Source organism: Merops nubicus, unplaced genomic scaffold (genome assembly GCF_000691845.1).
Source record: "Merops nubicus isolate BGI_N331 unplaced genomic scaffold, ASM69184v1 scaffold7361, whole genome shotgun sequence".
Lineage (NCBI taxonomy): Eukaryota > Metazoa > Chordata > Aves > Coraciiformes > Meropidae > Merops > Merops nubicus.
In genome coordinates, this window is record NW_008587513.1 from 15,563 (window position 1) to 38,720 (window position 23,158).

Genomic DNA, 23,158 nt, shown 5'->3' on the forward strand with positions numbered 1-23,158 from the left:
TGCTTTCATTATATTCGTAACTGTCTCAACTCTAATCAAAGCCCAAGTACTTGAATCTAATCACCTCTAAATGAAACAGACAAACCCCAGATGTTTCTAAGGTGGAACATGTCAATTATGCTTAACTGGCCAAATGTAAAGATTCTTCCTAGAAGCTGTCAATTAACCCTTCTCCACAACTTTTGTCATTATATAAAGTAGCCTCTTCATCCCCCACAAAACAGAAGACACTAGCCACAAAAACCAGCAGCCTCAGCAACAAAACAGAAACAGAGCATAAGCATTGCTAGGTCTGTATTTGTTTCTGTTGTGCTAAGCAAAATGTTTGCCTGTATTTATGAAAGACATCAAACTTTGCTGGCAGAGGTTAAAACAAACCTTCCTAGTTTTATGTAGAAAATATATAGGTTTATGTGGCTACAAAATTTCCATCTCCTCTGAATCAGGCTATCTCATTTTGCCAGTAAAGAAGTGATAAAAAATGATCAGCTATGTTAAAAAAAATGTCCTCCTTCTACCTTCATTCTGATTAGGACATTCACAGCTGTAGTGAAAATATTTAAAACAGATTAAAAACAATGCATAAAAAATAAAATATTGCATTTTTGTGCCACCTATTAAAAATAAGAAATATTTTAAAGATATGACTTGCTTATTGCTCGTGATACTATTTTCATTGAGTAAGTGAAACTGTGATTGTATTATTTTGACACGATATATAATAATACCCAGAAATACGGATACTGATTCCAAGAATAATTTTTAAATCTTGTAAAAATTAACTTGTAATAAATTCAACCTGGAGGGTTGCCAGTTAGACTTCATCTGCCAGGTCAGTCATACTGAAATTGGCTTTGAAGGTCCAGACTCTGTGTCAGCTCTGATGAAGACGGCAGGTTTCTTATTTTATTCATTTCTGAAATTTAGCTGAGCAGAAGCGTATGTAACAGGAATGACTAGCTTTACACAGCCCCAGACTCTCCTTGCTCTCAGCTCACACAGCAACGCTGTTGGGAATACGGTCTGGGGACAGGTAGTAGTAGGGCAGCTTTTTGTTCTTGTTGCGCTCAGCGATGGCGCTGACAATCTCATCCAGGCTCTTCCGGAATTTTGCCATCGCCTCCTTCACTGGCTTCTCCACAAAGTGTTCATCCGGGTACATGCCCAGAAACAGCTAGTTGGAAAAGAACAAGAAATAATGCTTTTGAGTAAACAAAGGCTATACTGTCTCAACGTGATGTCATCCAGCAGAACAACACCCTATCAATATTTAAGCTAGCCTACATTGGCACTGCCAAGGAAAAATGCTGTCCCATCCTCCCTCCCTCCACCACTGGCTGCTTCTTTCCAGCCCTGCATCTTTCTGTAGTGCTACCACAGATGTCTATGTGGCACCTCCTCCATCTGCAGGGAGCTGATCCACTGAAAATTATCACTTTTATTCAGGCTAGTGGTCAGCCAGATCAGCTTCCCAAGCCAGATCTCTGCATAGGCACTCAAACATTTGTGCTGCTAAAGAAAAGGATGGCATGGGGGGAGGAATGAACAGCCAGGAATTAAAAAGTAAGATGACTGCTTCTTCCAGTGACAGTAGAAGCTTCTACTGATTTAAAATTGTCCTTCAAAGTTCAACCTGTTGCTTTAGTCAGCTTGGACTTGAAGGCTGCCCTGAATATTGCATTGCCAATATGCACTCTGGCACATTACTTGCTTTAGGTAACCATTTTGCAGGGTACTGTCCATACTATAGCTTCTCAGCTGAAATCTGCTTTCTTCTTAAAGAGAAACTTAATTTGAAGTACCCTCTGTCCATCATCTTCCATTTGAGGACTTAAAAACACATCCTCCAGATACACCCTTACGTGAGACAACCAAGTACCTACAACCTCATTTTACATGAGGAAAATGGTTGTAGACGATGCTTGCAAAGCCTCCCATAGGCTTGTTTTGCTTGTTTGCATTCTACACCAGCCAGGCACAAGCCACAGCTGTAGTGCACATGGCACTGGGGCAGATTTTCCAAAGGGACAGGACGTGGAGACACAGCAATACTGTAGCTTCTCCACCAGCACTGCTTCTGCAGCCCCCTTCCTTCCTTACCAGCCTCCTTACTCAGCAATGCCATGCTTGTGTTTAGAAACTCTCATTTTGGCTGAAACACAGCCTTAGAATAAAAATACAACTTCTTTCTCAGAGTTGGTTTGCATCTGGCAGAATAAGGGCAAGCTCACACCACTGACACATCTTCACAGAAAGGCAAACATGGTCAAGTCAAGCACAGAGGAGCACTGAGTTCTTGTGCTCTTGCCATGGCCCTCGTGGTCTCTCCTACAGCTCCACCACGTAGAGAAGGGAGATTGACTTACTTCATTGTCCTGGAATTGGCTCAAGGCCCAGACAGCTCCAAGATGCCAACAAGAACGTCCTCTGTCTGGCAGAGTCTCCACAATTTGCTCGATGGTGACTGTCCCCTTTTCTGTTGGAGGAGGGCGGCGCATTGTTGGGGGGGCATTGGGAATCCAAGAACACCAGTCATACTGCACAACAAAGGAAGACAGCACAGTGAAAATTTTGGAACACTGCAAAGAAAATCAGGAGTCTTGACACTAGGGAATTTGCTTTGTATATGAGACACTCAGAGAGAGAAGATACTAACTAAAGGACAGAGAGGTGCTCTAGAGAAGTACTGAGGGAGACAAGGAAGTCCCTACTGTCTTCCTCAGGATAGCACAAGGGAGAGAGTGGGGTTGTGTAAATGGGGGTAGTTATTTTGCTAACCACAGGCACATGCCAGACAGCCCAGATTCACTGAACAGGCTAAGGTCTTAGCTATTTTATTAAACAAAGATCTCTTCTGATCATCTGAGATGACCTCCAATAAAAAAAATAAATTGATAAAATCCTTTCTCCAGTTCCTATTTTCTGCAAAATTTGCTCTAAAACATGCCCACAGTGCTGTGGTCAGGCAGTAAGAGAGGCAATGGATGCTGGTGCATTGTGGCATATGCCATGTGAATGTGGCCATGGTGAGTGCCATACTGGGGACTCAGAATCACTTCTGGCCTGCTTCAACATTTTGGGATGATGGTGTCTCATTTTGCTTTAGATATGACCCCCAATTTTGCCACCATATAACATGTTGTGCTTACTGTAACTCTTCCTTCTCCAAACACTTTTTCATTATCTTTATACATGTCCCTTGCCCTGCCTGAAGGAAAATCCCATTTCAGCTGTATGCCATGCTTACACTGTGCTCATTTGGTTCTCTCCAATGCCTGGCCATCTTCTCCTGCCCTCAGCCCTCTCTGTCTGCCTTTTTTTTACCCATGGCTGCAGACTGTTGCTGATGGGCTGAATATCCTCTGCATGTCAGATTCCTCCTTGTATCCTCTGAAGGCTCTCTGCTAAACCCTAATAACCTGGTCAATATTAAGAGATGGTCATGGACGTTGCACAGGAATAGTGTGGGTTCATTTGATGCCTGACTCTAGACCTGGTCTAGGGCTTCTGAGCTGCAGGGCTGGACAGGTGGGTCAACATGGAGAGTGATGTGGGCTGTGTTTTGGAATAATCATCATAGGAAAGATGGTGTCATTGCTTATCTGTCAGATCTTCCACTCCTGAAGCCAGAACACGTGCCAAACTCCCCCCCTGCATAAAATCATAGAATATCTGAAGTCAGAATGGACCCATAAGGACAATTGAGTCCCACTTCCTGCTCCTTGCAGGACTACCTGAACCTAAACCGTACGACTAAAAGCATCATCCAGATGCTCCTTGAACTCTGACAGGCTTGGCACTTCTCAGGGGAGCCTGTTCCAGTGACCAACCACCCACCCAGTGAAGAAGCTCTGTGCAATACAGACTGACAAAGAGATTTTCTTCTGGATGTGGAGTCTGCTTTCCAAAATGCCTTGATGTTGGAAGAAACAGTATTTGAGAGGCAGGCTGTTACTATAGTTTAAGGGTATATATATATATGTGCCTTTACTCCATGCATTGGGAATATTAAGCACAATTGTGCTTTTGGAAACTTAACCATACATGACAGAAGCCTAGATCCTCACAGAGGTACTGCTTCAAATTTTTGTGTCAGTGGGAGTTAAGTGTCTAGATATCATTGAAGATCTGGACTCCTGACCTACTGACAGGACAGGATGACAAATGTGGCGTGCTGCTTTGGCACAGGCACACTGCCAAATTAGCACAGCTTACAGCACCAGCCCACAGTACTCCCCCGTGCACGCACTCACAGCACATACAAAGTACAGCCATTTAGTGTAACTCGTGTTTCTTTACAGATTGTGAGACAGGTGACCAGCTCATAGCATATCCAGGCAGTTCAGGTGATGTCTGGGAAGCACGGTAGCTAGACCGTGCATCTGAGACCTTCAGCATTTCTGAAAGCAATCCATTTAAAGACTTAAAAAAATGGTACCACATAATCATTAAAATGAAAATATACAAGTTAGAAATCCTAACATTTGAGTTTTGGTACATATTTAGGACTCAAAATGCCTTTCTCAGCTTCCAAAATACTTCCGTTTCCACAGGCTTCGTGGGAATTTGCAGGTGGCTCTGCAGTTATTTTGACCAGAAAGACTAAAAGCATTTTTCAGAGCTTGCTGTGAAAAATGCACCTCCCAGCCCAGAAAGAACAACCTTTCCAGAAATTCCTACCTGACCAAAATTCACAGCTGCATGCTGGGCTGATGCAGTGAATATTATCACCGTGAGATATTCTGCTAGTTTCTCTCGTGTTCTGATCACCTTAGGAAACCCTAAATGAGGGAAAAGAAAAACTTAAGTAATCCAGCTATGAAGTAACCCAAGTTATCCAGCAGTAACCAGCTACTCAAAAGGCAGGAGTTAGAGGAGCATGCAGCAGTCAGTGAAGACCAGGGGATTCTTTTTTCTGAATCTTCCTGTGTAGTCTCACAGGAGCTATTCAGCCTTTCTGCATCTTGGCTGTCCAGCTGTAAAAACAGAGTGATCCTGCTTTACCTCATATAGGTTTGTGAGGAATCGCCACTGTTTCCAAACTTATATTGTATTCTTTAAGGGAAAGGCCAAGTATAATTACAGCTTTAAAAAATATTTTATCCCTGTCCTCTCACCCTACCTACCCTGCAGCAAGGAACCCAGAGAGTCCACAGAGCAGGGACCTCAGATGCTCACTTTTTCTTCAGTCTGCAATGCAAGCAGGGAAGGTTCATGCCAAAGAGCAAATGACCACGTGCTTGTACCTATAAAGGTCCAAGGCTCAGCAACCAAGAGCACTGTGAGAAAGAGTGCGGGAAGAGCTGAAATGAGAAGTGAGGAAACGAGAACTTCTGAAAGAGAAACAACAGAATAAGGAACAGAAATAGTTGCATCAAGCTGTCTTTGAAAGGGAATAATCAAATGAAACTATACAAAGAAAGAAGGGAATGCTTAGGGACTAGCAAAATATTTTACTACCAAAGCACCCCTAAGACACTCACTCTCTCCTATACTCACTACATTAGTCCTGTGCTATACTCCTTGTCCCAGCCCAATGTGGCCACAGGTATAGATACCTATAGACCTGTCATCACCCTGGGGTGAGCTGCCCCTGCTCAGGCTGCCTGTGCCAGCTGCTTCACATCTCCACCACCAACCTGACATGGATGTGAACTCCATCTGAGAGGGGGGAGAAGCACGTGGCCAGACATCAAGCCCAAAGTGAAGAGGATGCACTGTCCCCTTCTGTGTCCTGCTATCTTAAGTACACTGTGCTCATCTTTAAAGGGGTTTGGCATGCTCTGCTACCAGCTTGCCTGGTGGTTTCAACAGCACATACAGACAGCCCCTCCCCTAATGCTTAAAGCATGTGTAGACAAGATCAAAGGACCAATACCCAGTGTACAGAGAAACCACACAAATTGCCCAAGCTCATGGTGAGAATCTGTGGCAAAGGAAGGAGCTGTCTCCTGAGGGAGGGAGGGCCTGATCCAGGGTCTTACCCATAGAACTGAGTATCTTTGCGCCAAGAAGGGAGAGAGTTTCCAACAGTTCAAGGCATGCTGAACATGCAGCACTGCTGTCAGCAGCGATTCGACAAGCTGCAGACCTGGCTGGGCTGTCAGACCTTACCTGAGGCCTTCACGCCCCTCATCCCATAGACGTAAATGTCTTTGACAAAGGCCTGGAGCTCCACATCCTCACACACCACCTCATCACTCTCGTAGTAGATGTGAATCACATCCTCTGTGAAACTGCAAACACAGAAACAAATGAAAAAGACAAAAGGAGAAGGAGAAAGCAAGCCTGCCATTCCCTGAACACCTACATACCTTGCAGAGGAGTCAGATGCTGCATAGTGCCAGAGCAGGTCTGAACACTCTCCTACCTCCTTTCCACAGGAGTGGAAATGCACAGATGCAACTTTAATTAATTTCTGACTGCACCACTTCCTCCCCCTGTAAAAAGATGCTGGACTGCACTGCATCCCCTGAACAGTCCTGTGAGGTTTATTCTCTTATCTCGGGCTTTGTTCCTGGCCAAACATCTGCCATCACATCTACATTCTTTCTTCACTCTACCATATTATCCACATGGCTCTGAAGTGGTGGGGTTAATCTCTCAGCCCTGAATGAGGGGTGGCATATGGATGATGTCCACAACCAGGCAAAAAAGGCCCTCCTGATTGGTTTTCACCCAGGGTCTGGCCAGCCTTGAGTGGGAACTGATTAGGAGATCACCACCAGGTGCCCCCACCTTCCACATGAACTTGGGGGTGGAGAAAGAAAGACACCTCTATAGGAGCTGGCTCTGCTTGAAGTGGGGCTGTGAGGCTTGTCTACACAGTGTGTGTACTGTGTGAAGATTTTGGCTATTGGAAGGGCTCCTTGAATCTTCATAGCAGAGTGGGGTTCCTAGGGTGGCAGTGACAGAACATGAAGCTGTCTCTGAGTCCCTGCTATGTAACTGGGCTCATGGCCTGGCTGCTGCCATCTCCCATGGCTTGGCATCTTGGCTGGCTTGCTCCCTTCTTTGTGCCCACTGTAGTGGGTGAGTGCATTGGCTTGTTCCTCCCTCTGGTTGTCTGGCACTTTAGATCTTTGGTGTGTGATGTGGGAGTGGAGGGAGAAGCTTGGCTGCTGGTCTGCCTGTTAATGATAATATCATTCTATATTGGGCAAGTGGTCAGCAGAAGAGGCTTTCACACTGGGAACAGAAGTTCCCAGACTGTGATACCAGCAGCATCCCTGTTATGTAGGATATTCCAAAGCTGCTTCTGAACACCATTCAAATAGTTGATCCTCTCCTACTGCACATTCTTTTCACAAAATGCAAGTGGCATACTTCAAAGTGGGGACGGTCTAGGAAGCTCCTCTTCAGAAGAAGTGGTCTAGAGCTTTTTCCTACATCCACTGCAGACAGCAGACATCTCCTCCCTGTTCAGACCCTCTTCTCAAAATCCCTTTTTCTATAAAAGCTTCCCTGGCTAACCCAGAAAGAAAGGCTCTCAAAACACTAAGAGAACAGAAATATTTCTGAAAGCAGCAAAAATAGGTAAGCCTGATTTCCTGGAGATTTGTATTTCATATCTGAATGACTGCTTAACTAAGCTATGCTGAGACATTCTAGTAGCTCTGCTGGTACCTATAATGTCTTGCTGAATATTTTGATGACAGCCCATAGAGTGAAACATTTGACTGTGGAAGCTGACTGATAGAATTAAGAATTGTTATCCAATACAGATTTCTTCCCTAATAAACATTATTTAATAAATACATTTATTGCATTTTTACATACATTTATTGCAATTTAGAGAACTTTACAAATCTGTTAATGTGGTTTCTGTTAGCCAACCAAATCAAGAGCTGTTACAGAGTGAGAGAAACAACTGCATAAACACTAAGAGTTTAAGTAATTTTGGGGTCCAGAAGAGGACAAAGGAAAACAAAAATCCTGCAACATGCAGAGATAAAGCAGCCCTGCATGAGCTCTGCCTCTACCACTTGGCAGATGTGCCAAATGCATACAGAAGGTAATCCTCTTACACAGGAGCAGTATATAGCAGGAGTAGAATTTGTATGGACCCACTTCCATACAAATATAAATTAGTATATGAAGTATAGATGAGGCCTTTTAGTTTCATGTCCTAGTTCGGGGTAAATAAAACTGGTTCTATTCAGTAATTTTACTTTTTAGCTAAAGTTCTTCTAATTAACTGCTCTGTCTGAATTAACATTTTCATAAGCTATTTGGCTATAACAATAATAAAAATTCATATTTAAAATTACTACCAGGAATTAGTATGCAGACCAAGGCCACTAATAAACTTAAATCCCACACGGAGGGGGACAAAGAATACCCCACACCTACAGGGAGAAGCGAATAGAACCACGACAGTTGGGATATCTACCTGCAGTTAGATTAGAAATAAGAAGCTCAGTATTAGAGAAGGGGCTTAAAAACTTGCCATGTGAGCCTCATTGTTTCTAGGAGAACAACCTTATCAGCTTTCTTAAGTCTAGGCCATCTATCACATGTGAAGCAATGCTAGAGATAGACATTAATTAATCAAAAGTGTGGAAACTGGCTCCCCTGTAGAGTGTAGGACACTGATGTTGACTAGACACATGCATTATTTTGGGTTCATGAGTCAGGATATCACACACTCAAAAGGCTACTGTTAACACCATTTCTAAACTAAGTTATTCACTTATGAAGAATCTTTCAGCCAGGTTTGTGTCCGTGTAACACCTTCCTCCAGCTAGGTTAACACTCATAAACAGTCAACCTAAACTGAGTTGACCAAGTACTATCTGGTATTTGAAATGGCATCAGCAAAGAAAACACAGGAAAGAGAAGAGGGACAAAAACCAAACTACATCAAGATATTAACTACAGAAAAGTTATAACTTCCTTTTCTGCCAAATGGGCACTAACAATTGCAGGAAATATTGTAAGATAACCCTTTGTAAAAACAGAGAGAAAAGGGAGACAAACACAGGAGACGAATATGTACCCGATTCTTTAAACATTATGCTTGCATTATAAACCCCCTACTTTGTGTACACAAAAGATCTGATTTTTAATGAACATGTTTTTCAAATCCATGTGACAAGAAACAGCTCCGTATTTAGCAAGCAACTTATGTCATGCAAAAATACATTGTTTGTTAAATGAAATGTTGCTATAGTATAAAAAAAAACATAAGAAGTAGTGCCTCAAAATGGAATGATTCATGTGTGAAAAGGAGACACATTTGTGTGGTTGAGAAGCCTTGCAGTACCTCTCCTGACTCAGAATTGATGCCTTTCCTGATATATCTTGAAACTTGCAATTTTAAGGCGTTTTAAGAAAGATTTTGCCTGAATCAGTTAATGTCTAATTTACTGAATTTTAAAAGACAACTGTCATGCAAGCCAAGCTGATATTTCCACCTCACAAGAACCTAGATGAACTCACATGGCTGAGTCAGAGAGCTGGCTTCTCTCTTGGTTTGCACATAGCTAAAAAAAAACCCTAAATTCCTTTTTTAGGGCTAAATTCCAACTCATTAAACTCTGTGAAATCCCATGGAAGAGTTCATACTTCTAAAGGGGCTTCTGAAGTACAGAATGCAAGAAAACAGAGCTGAAATAAAGCAGGAATTAACAGTCTGGGGTGTGTGACTGACTATTTTTCCTCACATGAGGCATGCCAGTGGAACAGGCGCCGTGTGACTACACAGTGCAGGTTCTGTTCACAAGGCTGTGATGAAGAGCAAAGTGAGCAGAGAGAAAAGGAAGTTGTGTCTCTGTGACATTAACTTTATTAGCCATTTCTGGAACGATGCTCTCTTACCTTTTTATAGCCTCCCAGACTTTAATGCCGTCATCCCGGTAATAATAGTAGGGGATGTCCTCTTTGCTGTCCATACCTTTAGCTTTGATCTCCTCAGGGAAGCAGAGGGAGCTATAAGTCAGATCCTTCACTGCTTTCTGCACCATTTGTACATGTCCTCCTCCACCTGTAGCATTTGCCTGTGGGAAGAATGGCAAGACAGGAACAGTAGGAGATTATGTTCCCTTTGTGCCAAGATTGGCTTTCAAAATTTGCAGGAGATGGTATTCAAAATGCTGGTGAATCTGTTTTCCAAGCTGCTGCTACACACAATGGTTTAGAAGAAAGAGTTTAGGGATGCAGACTACCATTAGCCACCCTGAAATTTAAGCCAGGAGATCAATCTTGCTGGGTGCCTACTAGTGAGGATTGGCCAGGGTTTCAGTATATGTTGGTTGCATTTGGAAAACACAGTGCATCCTCAACAAACAGCACTGCAAAACTCTTTAGATAATCCCTCCACAAAAACTCCCAAGTGTTATTTTTCTAGCATATGATGCTCATGTTGTAGCAGTAGTCAGCTTACACTTATTGTCCTCTAACTGGTTGCTCATCTGCACTGGAACCAAAAATTTCTAGAACTCCTGGATCCCCACTGTCAGGTTTTAGCCACAAGCTCATCCCACGTGCATGGGGTACAGAGACTATGCTTCTGTTCTGATGCCTGTCAGCAGTGGAGTACAGAAGACAAGGAAAGTGCCTGGATTTAACTTTTTTTTTCCTTGAGTGAAAAACTCTGGAGCGTGGAAGCTGTTTTTGGACTCGTGACAAAGGTCTAATGGGGACAGAGTTGTCCTGAAACGTGAGCTCCCTATTTTCAAGGACTTCTGAAACCTGCCAAACTTCCTATTTGCTGCTAACATGTTGTCAGAGAGACAGCTGTATGCCAACCTGTTGGGGTTCCTAGATACAGCTTGCCATTTCTGGGGGATCCAAGGGAGGGAGAGCTGGATACATGTTAAATACTAGAACAGTCAGATTTAGATGTTCAGATTTGACCTAAGAGCTGCACTGCAGTCCACGATACACAGCTACATTTCACTGACTCAGATGAAGCTGAGTTTTAATCCTAGCAGATCTGCTGGTTTTGGCAATTTGAGAAGACGGGTTACACCCACTATTTGTGTACTTATAAATCTATCTACATTACTTTCCCTGATCCTATTGCCTTTTGCAAACACAAAATTTTTTGCCCACCACCCTACCCTTAGACAAATGAGCATTTAAAAGAAATTGGGGACTTAACTGTGTGCGTACATATGCAGGGGTGTATGTTCATATTATGTTACCTTGTACTCCCATACTCATATCCCAAAGCTACATTAGCTATGAGTAAGTAAGATACTAACTCACTACTGATATTGACCTGTTCTGAAATCACTACTTAGAGGTAAAAGCTAACATCTTTAGCACAACATGGCATCAGTTCTCTGTGCCAGTTTCTCAGGTGATATTAGTTATATTTGTCTTTTAGTAGAGAGATCAAGAAACAAGGCAATATATAGGATAAAAACCCATACAGAACCATAAAGAATAATGAAGATTTGCAAAGAGGATCACCTACCTTGTCAAATAGGCCACATTCACAGATAAGCTGTTCTCTGGCTTTGGTGTTGATGGCTATTGTGAACCGCATGTGTGGCACCAAGAGCTGTGAAATGGGACAAACAATGAAAGAAGGTAAATTCTCTGATTGAATTCAACAGGAACCAGGTGTAAAGCTTGAAGTTCTGAAGGCTTAGCTGTATGTTACCTTGTAGGGCAGCCAGCCAAACTGCCTCAGCTGAGCTGTTACCACGTGTTCCTTTTGGTTTGTCAGCTAATGTGATAACCTCCCTGACTCGCACGTCTTTGTGCAAGAACCCACCTTGAAGAGGGGATGTACAGCAGGCAGCTGCCGGAACATGGCGATGCTGAACACTTCTGAGACTAAGTGTGTCCGTAAGAGGTGGGTCACTGTCTGGTGGATGTGGAAATCAGATGAGCGAACCCAAATTTTAGCTAGCAGCCAGTCATATGTAGCATCTGAGGGAAGGAAGATAGGATTATCTGGCCCAGGCTTTTGACCAAGCTGAAAGATATAAAAAGAAAAAGAATCGCCAAGTCATTCATGCGTAAGGTGTGAGAACAACCAATGTGTCCCTTTAAAGTCCCTGACTGTAAGCCCACCTGGATTGCAATGGGTACAATTTTATTCTCCAGATTCTTATACAGCAGACAGATGGGTGCAGCCAAGTACTGTATTGTGCACGGGTCTGTTTTATTGGCATCCACACCATCCAGCAGCTCATAGTCCACAATGAAAATGTTTCCTTGCTGGGGAAAAAACAAAACAAAGCAACAAAACAAAACCAAAACGTGATGTGTTTTAACAGAGTGCAAGCAGCAAGGATTGGAAGAAAGGTTGAGAAGTCTGGCCAGAGTGGTTATGAGCAGCCAATGGCCCACCCTTGCTCATGGTGGCTCAGGGATGATGCCATTGAGACAGCAAGCACCTTTACACAGACTACCTGACTCGTGTCTGATAGTGAGGCTATCAGCAAGGAGAAACTACATACTTGGTATTCATGCAGTGACACTAAGATGCAAACAGGTTTCACAGAGTCAGCTGAGACCCCCTGTGCTCATCATACAAACAAAAGCAAGGCAGCACCCTTGCCAACCCTTCTTCTCCATGTTAATTCAACTCTGAAGGTGACAACAGGGTAAGACCCTGCCAGGAAAGGAAGAGGCACTTCTCACCTCAGAGGCAGTCAGTCAATCCCTAACCTTTCAGAGGAAAGCACTGAAAAAGGATCCTTCACCTCCTGGTGACATTCCTTTAATTGGACCTGGAGAAAGGCAAGGCCTGTAGCTCCAGGATAGCAAGACAAAATAGTCAACAGAAGAGACAACCAGCATTGTCATGATCAACCATACAGGCTGAAGAGAGGACGTGGCTGAGGGCAGTTAGAATGGAATTTGGAGGTTAGAGAACACAAGAAGGAACAGATGGAGTCCAGCCTGAATCAGAGCCATACCTTCACCTCCTCCTCCAGGGTCAGGTTCCTCTCCAGACTACATTCTACCATATCCATCGTTACAGGCAACTTCTTGGGTATCTCTGTGCATCTCCGGATCAGCACAGGATTGCATCCATTCAGGAACTGGTAGCCAAACATAAAATCTTCCTTCCAGTGCTGCATCACGTATTCTAAAGGAAAAACAAGCCCACAGCATCAATATCTGCATCGCATCAGTATCCTACTGCATTGTAGGATTCATCCTTCTTGGAAGGATATCATGGAATATCATGGAAAATATCATGGAAGACCACCTTCTCAGGGATTCCATGATATTTTAAAATCCCACTCTTCACATTCGCAGGGCATGCAGACAGAGGGATGAGTCTAAAAACAGATGACACAGGCAGGAGAGGGGAAATACAGAGCAATGTGGATAGGGGAGGAACAGCAGCAGCTGGAGCAGTTCTCTTAGCTGGGTCTGGGTGAGGGATACCCAGGGAAGGGGTTTGACTTTGACTCAGTAAAACTGCTCATACATTCTTTTGCTTGTTTGAGACTTTTTCCTCTCTGTTTACTTTTCAATTGTTAATATAAAGCCAGATCAAGATCTCTTCTTAATAAAATGCTCGTTTTGGGTACTCCATCTCCTTACTATTAGATATGTAGTACTACAGGATGTTTTCCACAATTGCAGTGTTCTGTTTCATAGCATCATGTTGCCACTTCAACCTACAAGTTCAGAGTCAGAACAAACAAGATTAATGTGAAAAATCCAACCGATATCCACAGAGGAAAAATGAAGCAACTAATGTATTCCACAACTGCCTATTTTCAGATAAGGCAGAACTTTTTCTGAAAGCAATTTACTTTTCTACAAAGGATGACAGGATGGAAATGATTGGCTTGAAGGAACGCAGTGATAATTAAAAAACAGTCTAAAATTCACAATGCTTTCTAACAGACCGGAAAAAAAAAGTTTATTTAAAGTTGACATGAACATCATCACTGTCAATTGCATAATGAGTCTAGAGCTGTAGCTGAAGTCTACACCACACAAAAAATGACTCATCACCTTGGACAGAACCTGCATGACTGAAAAAATGCCTTGAATGACCTGTATTAGTCCTGTTTCTGCCAAGGCTTGCAAATAAGCAGATTCAGAGTTACATTAACATAATGAAGACCAATGCTTAACAATTAAAACTCAAAGAATTGGAGCTTTCCTCATGAGTATGGAAATGTTATCAATTAAATTAATTGTAGATAATATGTAATTCTTGTGTTAAAAGTACATTCGTAAACAATCTTATTAAATTCTATGTAACAAATTGCTGTCATTAGTTTTTGGTAGCTTGAGCCACCTCATGTGCTTTATTTTATAAACAAGACTGCAAAAATTACTCTTATTTCTATTAATTGGTCCTTAAGCAGCCTGAAGATGAGCACAACTTTAGAGCAGAACGGACAAGTATTTTCCTTTGCAGAGTCTGAACAGGCTATTCACACACACTAACCAATTTATAGTATCTGTGTATCTTTTATATGAAATAATACAGTAAAATAAAGTTAAATAATGTAACCATAGGTGATAGTAGAAGGTTGGGTCTGACTCACAAACCAAAGGCTTCCCAGCCCTGCTTTACAGAAGTGACAGCATGAACTTCAATACTCATGTCTGTCTGCAATTCCTTTTACTGTGTTTTCAGGTAACTGCTAAGATGTCCATATCGAAAAGGCTTAAAGAAAAGAAGTATTTTGTCTTTGGTGTGTTAATACTACCTCAGTGGAGCTTTCAACAACATGAGATACACTGCAGAGACTGAATGGCCCTGAAACCAAAAGAAACTCACACATTGATTTTTATCTTCCAATAAGGTGTTGAGTATGAAATGGCAAGAATAGAAGGACTTCTAATGCAATATGCACAACTAATTCTGACACATTTTTGAAATGAGATGACAGTTTGGATAAATGTCACGAGTCTTTTCAGGCCTAGCTCGTGCTAATTTCCAGTAAGAACCTCAGTTCTTCAGGCTGTGGTCTGATGGTCCAGCCTGGCTGCAGCAGAAACACATGAAGAAGTTTCAGCTCCCAGGTCATTCTCAGCTCTTTGCTACCTTTCTCCAGATCTGCTGGGCTAGCAGCATGGGCTTTCATGCCTGAAACAAGTTCTGTCAAAATGACCTCTGTTGGGAAAAATTTACTGCTGAAAAGCATTTGAGCTACCTGATGTCATTTGACACAAACAGACGAGAAGAACTGAGGGGAGTTACCGGTGATGACAGGGAAAGATGAAATGGCCTCAAGTTGCAGCAGGGGAGGTTTAGGTTGGATATTAGGAAAAAAGTCTTCAGTGAAAGGGCTATCAAGCACTGGAACAGGCTGCCCAGGGTAGTGGTTGAATCATCATCAGCCCTGGACGCGTTTAAAAGTCATGTAGATATGGTGCTTAGGGACATAGCTTAGCAGGGAACTTGGCAGAGTTAAGCTAGTGGTTTGACTTGATAATCTTAAAGGTCTTTTCCAAACTAAATTGTTCTGTGATTCTATGATTATGACAGTAGAAATGAGGCAATGGCACCCTACCCATGTTGGGACAGGGTCGAGGAGCCAGGACTGTTAGCAACAGTACAGCCAAGACTGAGCACACGGTTGGGATGTTAGGCAACAGCCTTTGATCTGGTCTGTGTAAGAGGCAAAAGGGGTCACTCTCATACTTGCCTTTAGGAGGGAACATTTCCAAATGTGCCTTTTCAAGACTTTTTATGCATTTAGATGACTGAAGTAGGACATACGTGATCAAACTTTTTAAAATGCCCTAATAGCTAATATGCTCTGAAAAGCACTTCAGCTAAGCTATCTCTATGTTTAGATGAGAAACACTTACGAAAATTTGTCCTGTGGGACTTGTGCATATCTTAAAATACATTTCTAAAAGCTAAAAGGGACTGTTATGCCTAACTGGCCTGCCCTCCAGTATAGCTCGGGACCCAGAATGTCACTGAGCATTTCCCAATAATTTTAGTTTGTGTGAGGTCATAGCTTTGCTTTTTGATCTTGCAGGCTGCTGGTGTGATCAGCAGTCTGAGATTACAGTTTATTTATGAAAAAACATGGTAGACCAGAAATGCAAGTCAGTCACTTCCATTCTAATCAGATATATACAAGACAACTAATTAGTCATAACACAATGCAAACATGAGTAAATGCCAATAAACCCACCGGAGATTGTGTTGCTTATTCTGACAAAGATCCTCTCAAAATCTGCAAAATCACTCCAGGAGGACTGGAACATGTGCATGAAACGGTTGATATAAAGATTCTCCATCCTAAAACCAAACCAAAACGACATCTCTGAAAAAAAAAATAATTTCCAGCTTCCTTAAAACTCTTCTCCATTCTTTCACACCCTTTCAAATGCCTACACACAGCAAATTTTTCAGTGGTGGAATGTGAGATTAGTCACCCTGCAGAAAAAAATTTTCTGGCTGACCTTCACATAGAAATCTAAAAGGCATCCGGAGGTCCCAGCTCCTGCTATTGCATTTACTGAATTCTGTTCTAAAGTTGTCCTCAGCAGCCTACAAGGGCAGTGCTGTAAAACCTATGTAATATAAAAACTGGACTGAGAAAAACCAGTCCTTCACACATTGCCAGTAGTTAGCATCAGCTGAGAATACTAAGATCATTATCAGCATCAGTTCAGAAAGGGGTATGGTGGCATAAGAAAATCGAGTAATTTGCACAAAGCCAGAACACAACGCGCAATCAGTCAGTAATCCTAAACAGAGAATAGCTCCTGTAAGTATCTACATAACCAAGGCCAGACTGGATCCCTACAGCATGAGGCCTGAGTTTTTGAGAGCTTTCTATTTACTTGAGCTGATGGTTAAACTTGACACTCATCTCTAACCTCAGGAACCAAAGTCACTTGGCTGCAGACATCACACGCACATCAGAGGGCTGGGAGCCAGAAAAATGCTGAAGAGTGCTAATTCTGCAAGGCATTCTGTCTACAACACAGTCAAACAAGTTCACCTGGTATGAAGCGACAAGTCCTAAATTGTTATTTATATGCTAAAATGTTGTTATTAAAAAGAAAATCTATTTTGACCAGCAAGCAAATGATGAATTTGAAAAAGAAAGCTGCCTTTCCACTAACATTTCAAACTCACAAAGAAAAGAACATGCATGGTACAAAGATAAGCAGGGCAGATAACAGAGTAAAGAGAAGCCACAGTGTTGCAGGAAATCCTCCCAAAGAGAATTTGAGACGAAGAAACACAAGAGGGTGGATTTACAATCGGTCAACTCAGATAGAGACACCTTAAAAAGAACTGGAACAGAAGTGGCTGAAGAGGACCAAGAGCCTGGAAAAACAGCAAGTGGTAATCTGGAGAAGGGCTCTATAGCAATACAACCATAAGCCAGACAAAGGAGCTGGTTCTGCACTGAGCCCAGGCAGAGTGCATGTAGACTGGACTGCTGCTGCTGCTGCAGACACAGTCAAGATTAAGAGGTGCCTGGAGGTATGCTAGGAAGTAAAACTCTGACAACTGCCTAGCTTGGAATAGGTGGTGACTTGTAGAGAGGTCTCTTCACACCTGAGAGGGACACAGAATGATTGTACAAGGATCAAAAGGAGGGTAGCTACTGGACAGGGCTTTCCAGACAGATAACACGTGTTAGATTTACAGAGAACTTCAAGAGGAACCATGACTCAGAACAGAAGTTTAAATGACTTTAAACTGAGTAGCTTGAAAGGAGCTAACCTGAGACTGTCTCATTTGAGAGTTTCCACTCAAGGTCCTGTAGAGCTTCTGCCCTCCTTCAGAACTGCTCTCAGATTAGGAAACATGACATTAGACACATGAATGAGTAGGAACTGATCCTTTCCTGCCCAGGGTGTTCTTCCTACCTGGGGCTATTAGCCTGATCAAATGAAGCAACAGGGACAGCACCTGGGATCTAGTCTGCTGTGGTTTGACCTGCTGAATTCCAGGCATACGTTCATTCTCAAATGTTTCAAAGTGTACTTCCTAAAGGAAGTAGTCTTTCACATTTCCTATCTTGGAACAAACTTTTCCTAAGTCTTTTGGAAATAAAAACCTGTTTTCCTCAAGAAATAGATGTCTCAGGTACACACTAGAAATTAGAGCCAGGAAAAAGTAGCAAAAGTTGCTTGTAGAACAAGCCCTTTTCATCTGCCCAAAGTCATTACTGGTCCAAAATAGCTATGAAGCCTGCATTTCTGGCACAGAATTCAAGGTGAGGGTTTCCAGGTGCTAGATAGTGTAGGTCACATTAGCACAAGAAACCTTCAGGATTATCCCCACCTACACACAATTAATCCTTTAAATTTACAGAGAGGAGCAGGGAGCAGAGGAGAAGGAGGGAGAAATCTACAGCAGAGCTAATAAAGCCAGGAAAAAAAATAAAAAAGTGTTCTTTGAAGCTTTCACTACTCCAAATTAGAAAACAAGCAGGTAGATTCTCTTGGAACAAGCTGTGCAGTTTGGCTTTGTGTTGGTAGTGAAATACAGCTGCATAAATGCAACAGCAAGAGTGCTCTGACATGAAAGGTTTCAGTCACTGTCAGTTCCCCAGATTAAGTCAAATAAACAAGAATTCACTCTTACTAGAAGCTGCAACTTTCTCAATATGGCTATTAAACTCCCTCATTCTTACCAGCCTATGCTTGAATCTTTGTCTGATCACCCTAATAACGGGAGGAACACCTTTCCAAAATACAGAGTCCTATATACTAACAGAATCATAGATGTAGAAATTGTGGGTGATCTTGCACCACTCTTGTCTCACCTCAGATTATCCCATGATTTGATAGTATGGTGGAATGGCTGAGACAGTATGATGGAACCTGGGCATGTGAGACAGCTCAGAAGGGGACTCACCGGCCCGAGAGGACCTATTTGCCTCATTAATTCTGTACTACTATTTTGAAGAGCTCTTCAGGATTCAGGCTCATCCAACCATTAGAAATCCATTTTTTTTTTTTCAATGACATGACACTTACAAGTGGGTGGGCAGTGACTTTGTTGCCCCAAGCAGATTACATTCAGATGTGGTTAACTGGTGGGCTGCTCAGAACACCTTTTCTTCAGCAGGGTCTCAAGGGTGCATTGGTACCATCTTCTTTTGGTATGTGACTGAAAAGCTTAATTGTCACACAGAGTCAGGGGAGAGAAGTATCTCTAGGGGGCAACTCCAAGAACTAAATTAAAAGCCCAGGTATCAGGTGCCAATAGTCCTTCTTCCTACGCTTTTCATCAGTTCCTCCTCCATCCATCTACAGCCAAAACAATGTCTAACAAGAATGCAGAAGCTCAGTCAGTTTCAAGTGTCAAAAGCTTAAAATATTAATATTTAAATAATGATTTAAAATCTCTTCAATTCTTTCCTACTTCGATTGACTGCAGATTCAGCTAAGAAAAATAATCCAATTTTGAGATTTCAATGAAACCTAAAAGGCAGTGAGATCCTTACCCTACCCCAAAAGACATTTTGCAAAACTCTTAGAGTTCCACAAACACTTACGCTTTAGAGTAGTTCAGAATGAAGTCAATTCCTTTCTCGTTGTCAAATTGGATATCACGAGGCAGATCACTGTGAGAATGGGCATCAATGCTCAGAGGAAAGCCTGGATGCCACTCCTTCCAACTGAGAAAACAAAAGAGGCTGGACTAACCATATAATCTTACCAGCATGAGAGCTGTGACATTCTTTCACCTACACTGCTTCTGTGACTCGTCTCTATAAAGAAACTTTGTAGCAGATACATTTAGGCCAAAACTAGTGACTTATACCACATTAGTACCTACCACTACCATCCAGAATCCTGAAGTACAATGGTATGTATCTACTTGGCCATGTACCTCCACAAAAGCTGAACTAATATCTGTGATATTTCCAAACACTTGTCAGATTTGGCTGAAATGGGAAGTAGCTTCAAATGTCTCGAGAGGGGAAGGGACAGAGCTGGCCAGCATGTGCTCATTCTTGGGGCTGCATTTGTGCAGAACTGAAATACAGAAGCTAAAAGTACTCAGATGTGCACTTAGGCTCCTCGAAAAGGCAACTGTTGGAGAGACATAAGACAGTTTTGATTCAGAAGAGCTTTACCTCCTCATGGTCATGGCACACATCTTCTGCCACGTACATTCTTGCATTGTGTCCCTTTTTTACTTCAAAACAAAAGAGACTATTTGTAAAGAATACTGTTTCAATGGCACTTCCAAGTTGCCTGCCACACAAAGACTGCATTATGTGCTATCAGTTATGTATCTGACTTGTAAATAGCTATTTCCCTGAAATTACAAATGGTTTTGCCTTCCTTTTTGCATACATAAATAAAATTTTGTGCCATACCTCTTCTTGAATTATATTTTTCTCTGCTCCATTTCCTACAATTTGTAAGCAAGATCCCATCTTAGTCAAATTACATCCATGGCACATACACTAAGCCTCAATCCACCCATTCTGAATAGACCCTCTGTCCTTCTGATCCTTACTGTCATGATAAGGAGATGAAAGTGGAATAAATTATTGTTATTTTAACACAAAGTGTGTCTCTAGGGAAAGGAAACGTCTAATGCCTTCTGGAGTTCCCCAGTAATAAAAAAGAGCATTTTCCCATTGTAACATTGACTAGGGAAAAAATGTCAATGACAGTATAAAGATAAGTATCACAACTATGTTCTCATAGCACATTCCAGTCCACTGAAACAGGGCCAGATCTTCCACTGCACACCAGAGCAGGAAACAGCTAAAACTAGCTTGCTGCAGCAGCCAGAAAGCTCTGGTAAGAGACGACATGTTCAGGTCATGTTCCAAAACAGGAGTACTGCTTCTAAAAGGTAAATGAAATCTGCCTTCAAATCTTCCCTGAAAGAGTAACTGTGTGCCAGAGGGCCCACACAGAGACTGTGCCACTGAATTCCCACCTAAGCCTTCCAGGTAGGCTTATCTGAGATTCAAGCATCTCATAAAGCCACGTACACCAGGCTGATCATCACTTACAGTGAATTCCATCCAAATAAATATGTATATGGCCACCACTGTAACTTACGCTTTCTCTTATCCAGTAGTGCAGTGAATAGAAGAACATGATAATCTCAACATACTTGCCAAACTCTGACCTGAAGAGAACTGGTCCTGAACCCCCTGAGGAGCTATGGGAAACTCACCGGTATGTTTTCTGCCGCGTCTCAAGCTCTTTGCGTCTGTGCTGCTTCAGAATCTGGGTCTTGTCATCCCGAGCGAGTTTTGCTGTCAAAGAAGGGAAAAAGATAGGACTATAAGTTTCCTCTACCTATCACAGCACAGGTCTTGAGAAGGAGGACAAAATTTCCAAACCTTCGAACGCCTGACCTATACCTTTACAAAGTTTCTGTGTGAAGTGCTTACACAATCCATCTTAGTACCTGGAGTAGAAACACAGCTGCCTAGAGTATCTCTGGAAGGAGAAAAGCTTCTAATTTAATACCTCCAAGGGGCAATTATCTCAAGCTAGGAACATCTGTCTCAACTGCATATAAAACCTGGATTCCTAACATAGACAATTCCTGTACATACCTAATGTTACATGCTCTTAATAGGGTCATGGGAATGAACTTTTTTATTTCATTATCTAAGGGAATTTTCATCAATAACAGAAATCACAAATTTTTCCAGCTAATATTGTCTGCTAAAAGACATCTCCAGGAAACTTCTCCTGTCCTCTCTTCTTGAGTTGTGGTCGCCACTATCAGCTTGGGGCAATACTCATATCTTCTTATCATGAGAACAGAAAGAAAAACCAGTGAGACTTCATTTCCAGACAGCTTGCCCTTCTGATCATGTATTCACTATACCATTAAATAACAAAGGAATTTCCTTGGTCATTGGAGAAAGGGCAAAATATGTGACTCACTTTACATACACAAATGGGAAGACAGATAAAGCCAGCAGGAGTTTCATGGAAATATCTCTTTCAGGTTTGGAGTTGGAAATATCAGAGGTAATACAACTGATAACATATATGGCTAATGTTTTCCAGCTGGCTGTGCTCAAGCTACTGACAGGATTTTACTTGTTTTTGTCCTTTACCTCACAATACTCTGAAAGCCATGCAAAGCTCCTTTCTACAAAAGTGTTACAGTTCTTATATATAAAATTATGAAAATGCAAATTCCCTCTGGAGACCAAAAATAAACAGACACGTAGTTGTGTTTATAGGACAAGAGGCTTCAAATGAAAAATTCCTCAGCAAGGAGTAGCCAAAAACTTAATGGGATGATAAACATTTATTTCTTACCACCTCACATATTGCTTCAGCTGTTTTTAGGCACTCATGCACAGCCACTACAGCAGCCAGCCTACCCTAGGAAGCACAGGGGGTGAACAATCAAATATCAGTGACAACTGTCTCTGCCAACCCTGACCACAGCCAGTATGTAGTCAGAGACAGTTAAAACACAAGTTTCAGGTCCAACAAGCCACTCTGACCAGAGCAGAGAAGTGCTGTAGCACTTTTCTCAGTTGGTCACCACTACTTGCAGCAGTCATATCCATCTCACCCTGCCTTCCCTGACACCATGAAAAGAGTAGGGGTGAGAAGTGCATCTGCTGTTTCAAGTCCCCTGCTAAGCAGCCCACTTTGGGATTTTATTTCACTCTCAAGAAAACAAGACAATTTACAGGCAGTTAATCATGGGATTCTCGGGAACTTAGTATGAAATAAAGTTGAGACAATAATCCTAAGTAGATCAGAAGGGCTTCCAGCAATCCAGACCTGGAGCAAACAAAAATTTGGCATTAGGGTCAGCCTTGAAACTCAAGATCAGTGTAATAAACCAGCATATGGACTCTTTGCATGTGCTTCTAAAAATATTTAACCCAACTGACAGTGCTCAGCCCAACAAACTTCTCATAAAGCAGTCCTAATCAGCAGGGAAAGCCCATTCTTTAGGATGCAGAAAAGAAGTGGCAGTGGGTCTCCATCTGAGAGAGAAGACTGGGAGGTACATGGGGAAAGGGGAAGGAGAGGTGGAAGAATTCTGGATATTCTGCAGGAAATTTGATTTCTTATGGTTCTCACCTCTTCCATCTCGAAGGACAATCTCCTTTTCATCTGTAATCCAACGGTAACAAGGGAACTCCAAATAGTCACCCATTGGTGTTTTTACAGTGATATACTTAAGGTACCAGTCATCCTGGTACCAATATTTTCGTTTCTCAATTTTTAGTAGCTGAATTTCTCCAAGGTCTTCTTCCACGGACACATCATAGGAGTCAAC

At 42.2% G+C, this 23,158-nt stretch overlaps 1 protein-coding gene across 1 annotated transcript; it reads right to left on the reverse strand.

Annotated features, from left to right (window-relative positions):
• Positions 1 to 994: 994 nt before the first annotated feature.
• ALOX5 (arachidonate 5-lipoxygenase) lies at positions 995 to 23,158 on the reverse strand (the record flags this gene model as incomplete). The annotated part of the gene is made up of 13 exons (XM_008948936.1): positions 995 to 1,174; positions 2,367 to 2,537; positions 4,681 to 4,781; positions 6,115 to 6,236; positions 9,820 to 9,998; positions 11,423 to 11,509; positions 11,726 to 11,929; positions 12,028 to 12,174; positions 12,879 to 13,051; positions 16,086 to 16,192; positions 19,419 to 19,541; positions 21,068 to 21,149; positions 22,960 to 23,158. Coding segments are annotated over 13 exons (1,875 nt in total), but the record flags the coding sequence as incomplete, so codon positions are not given.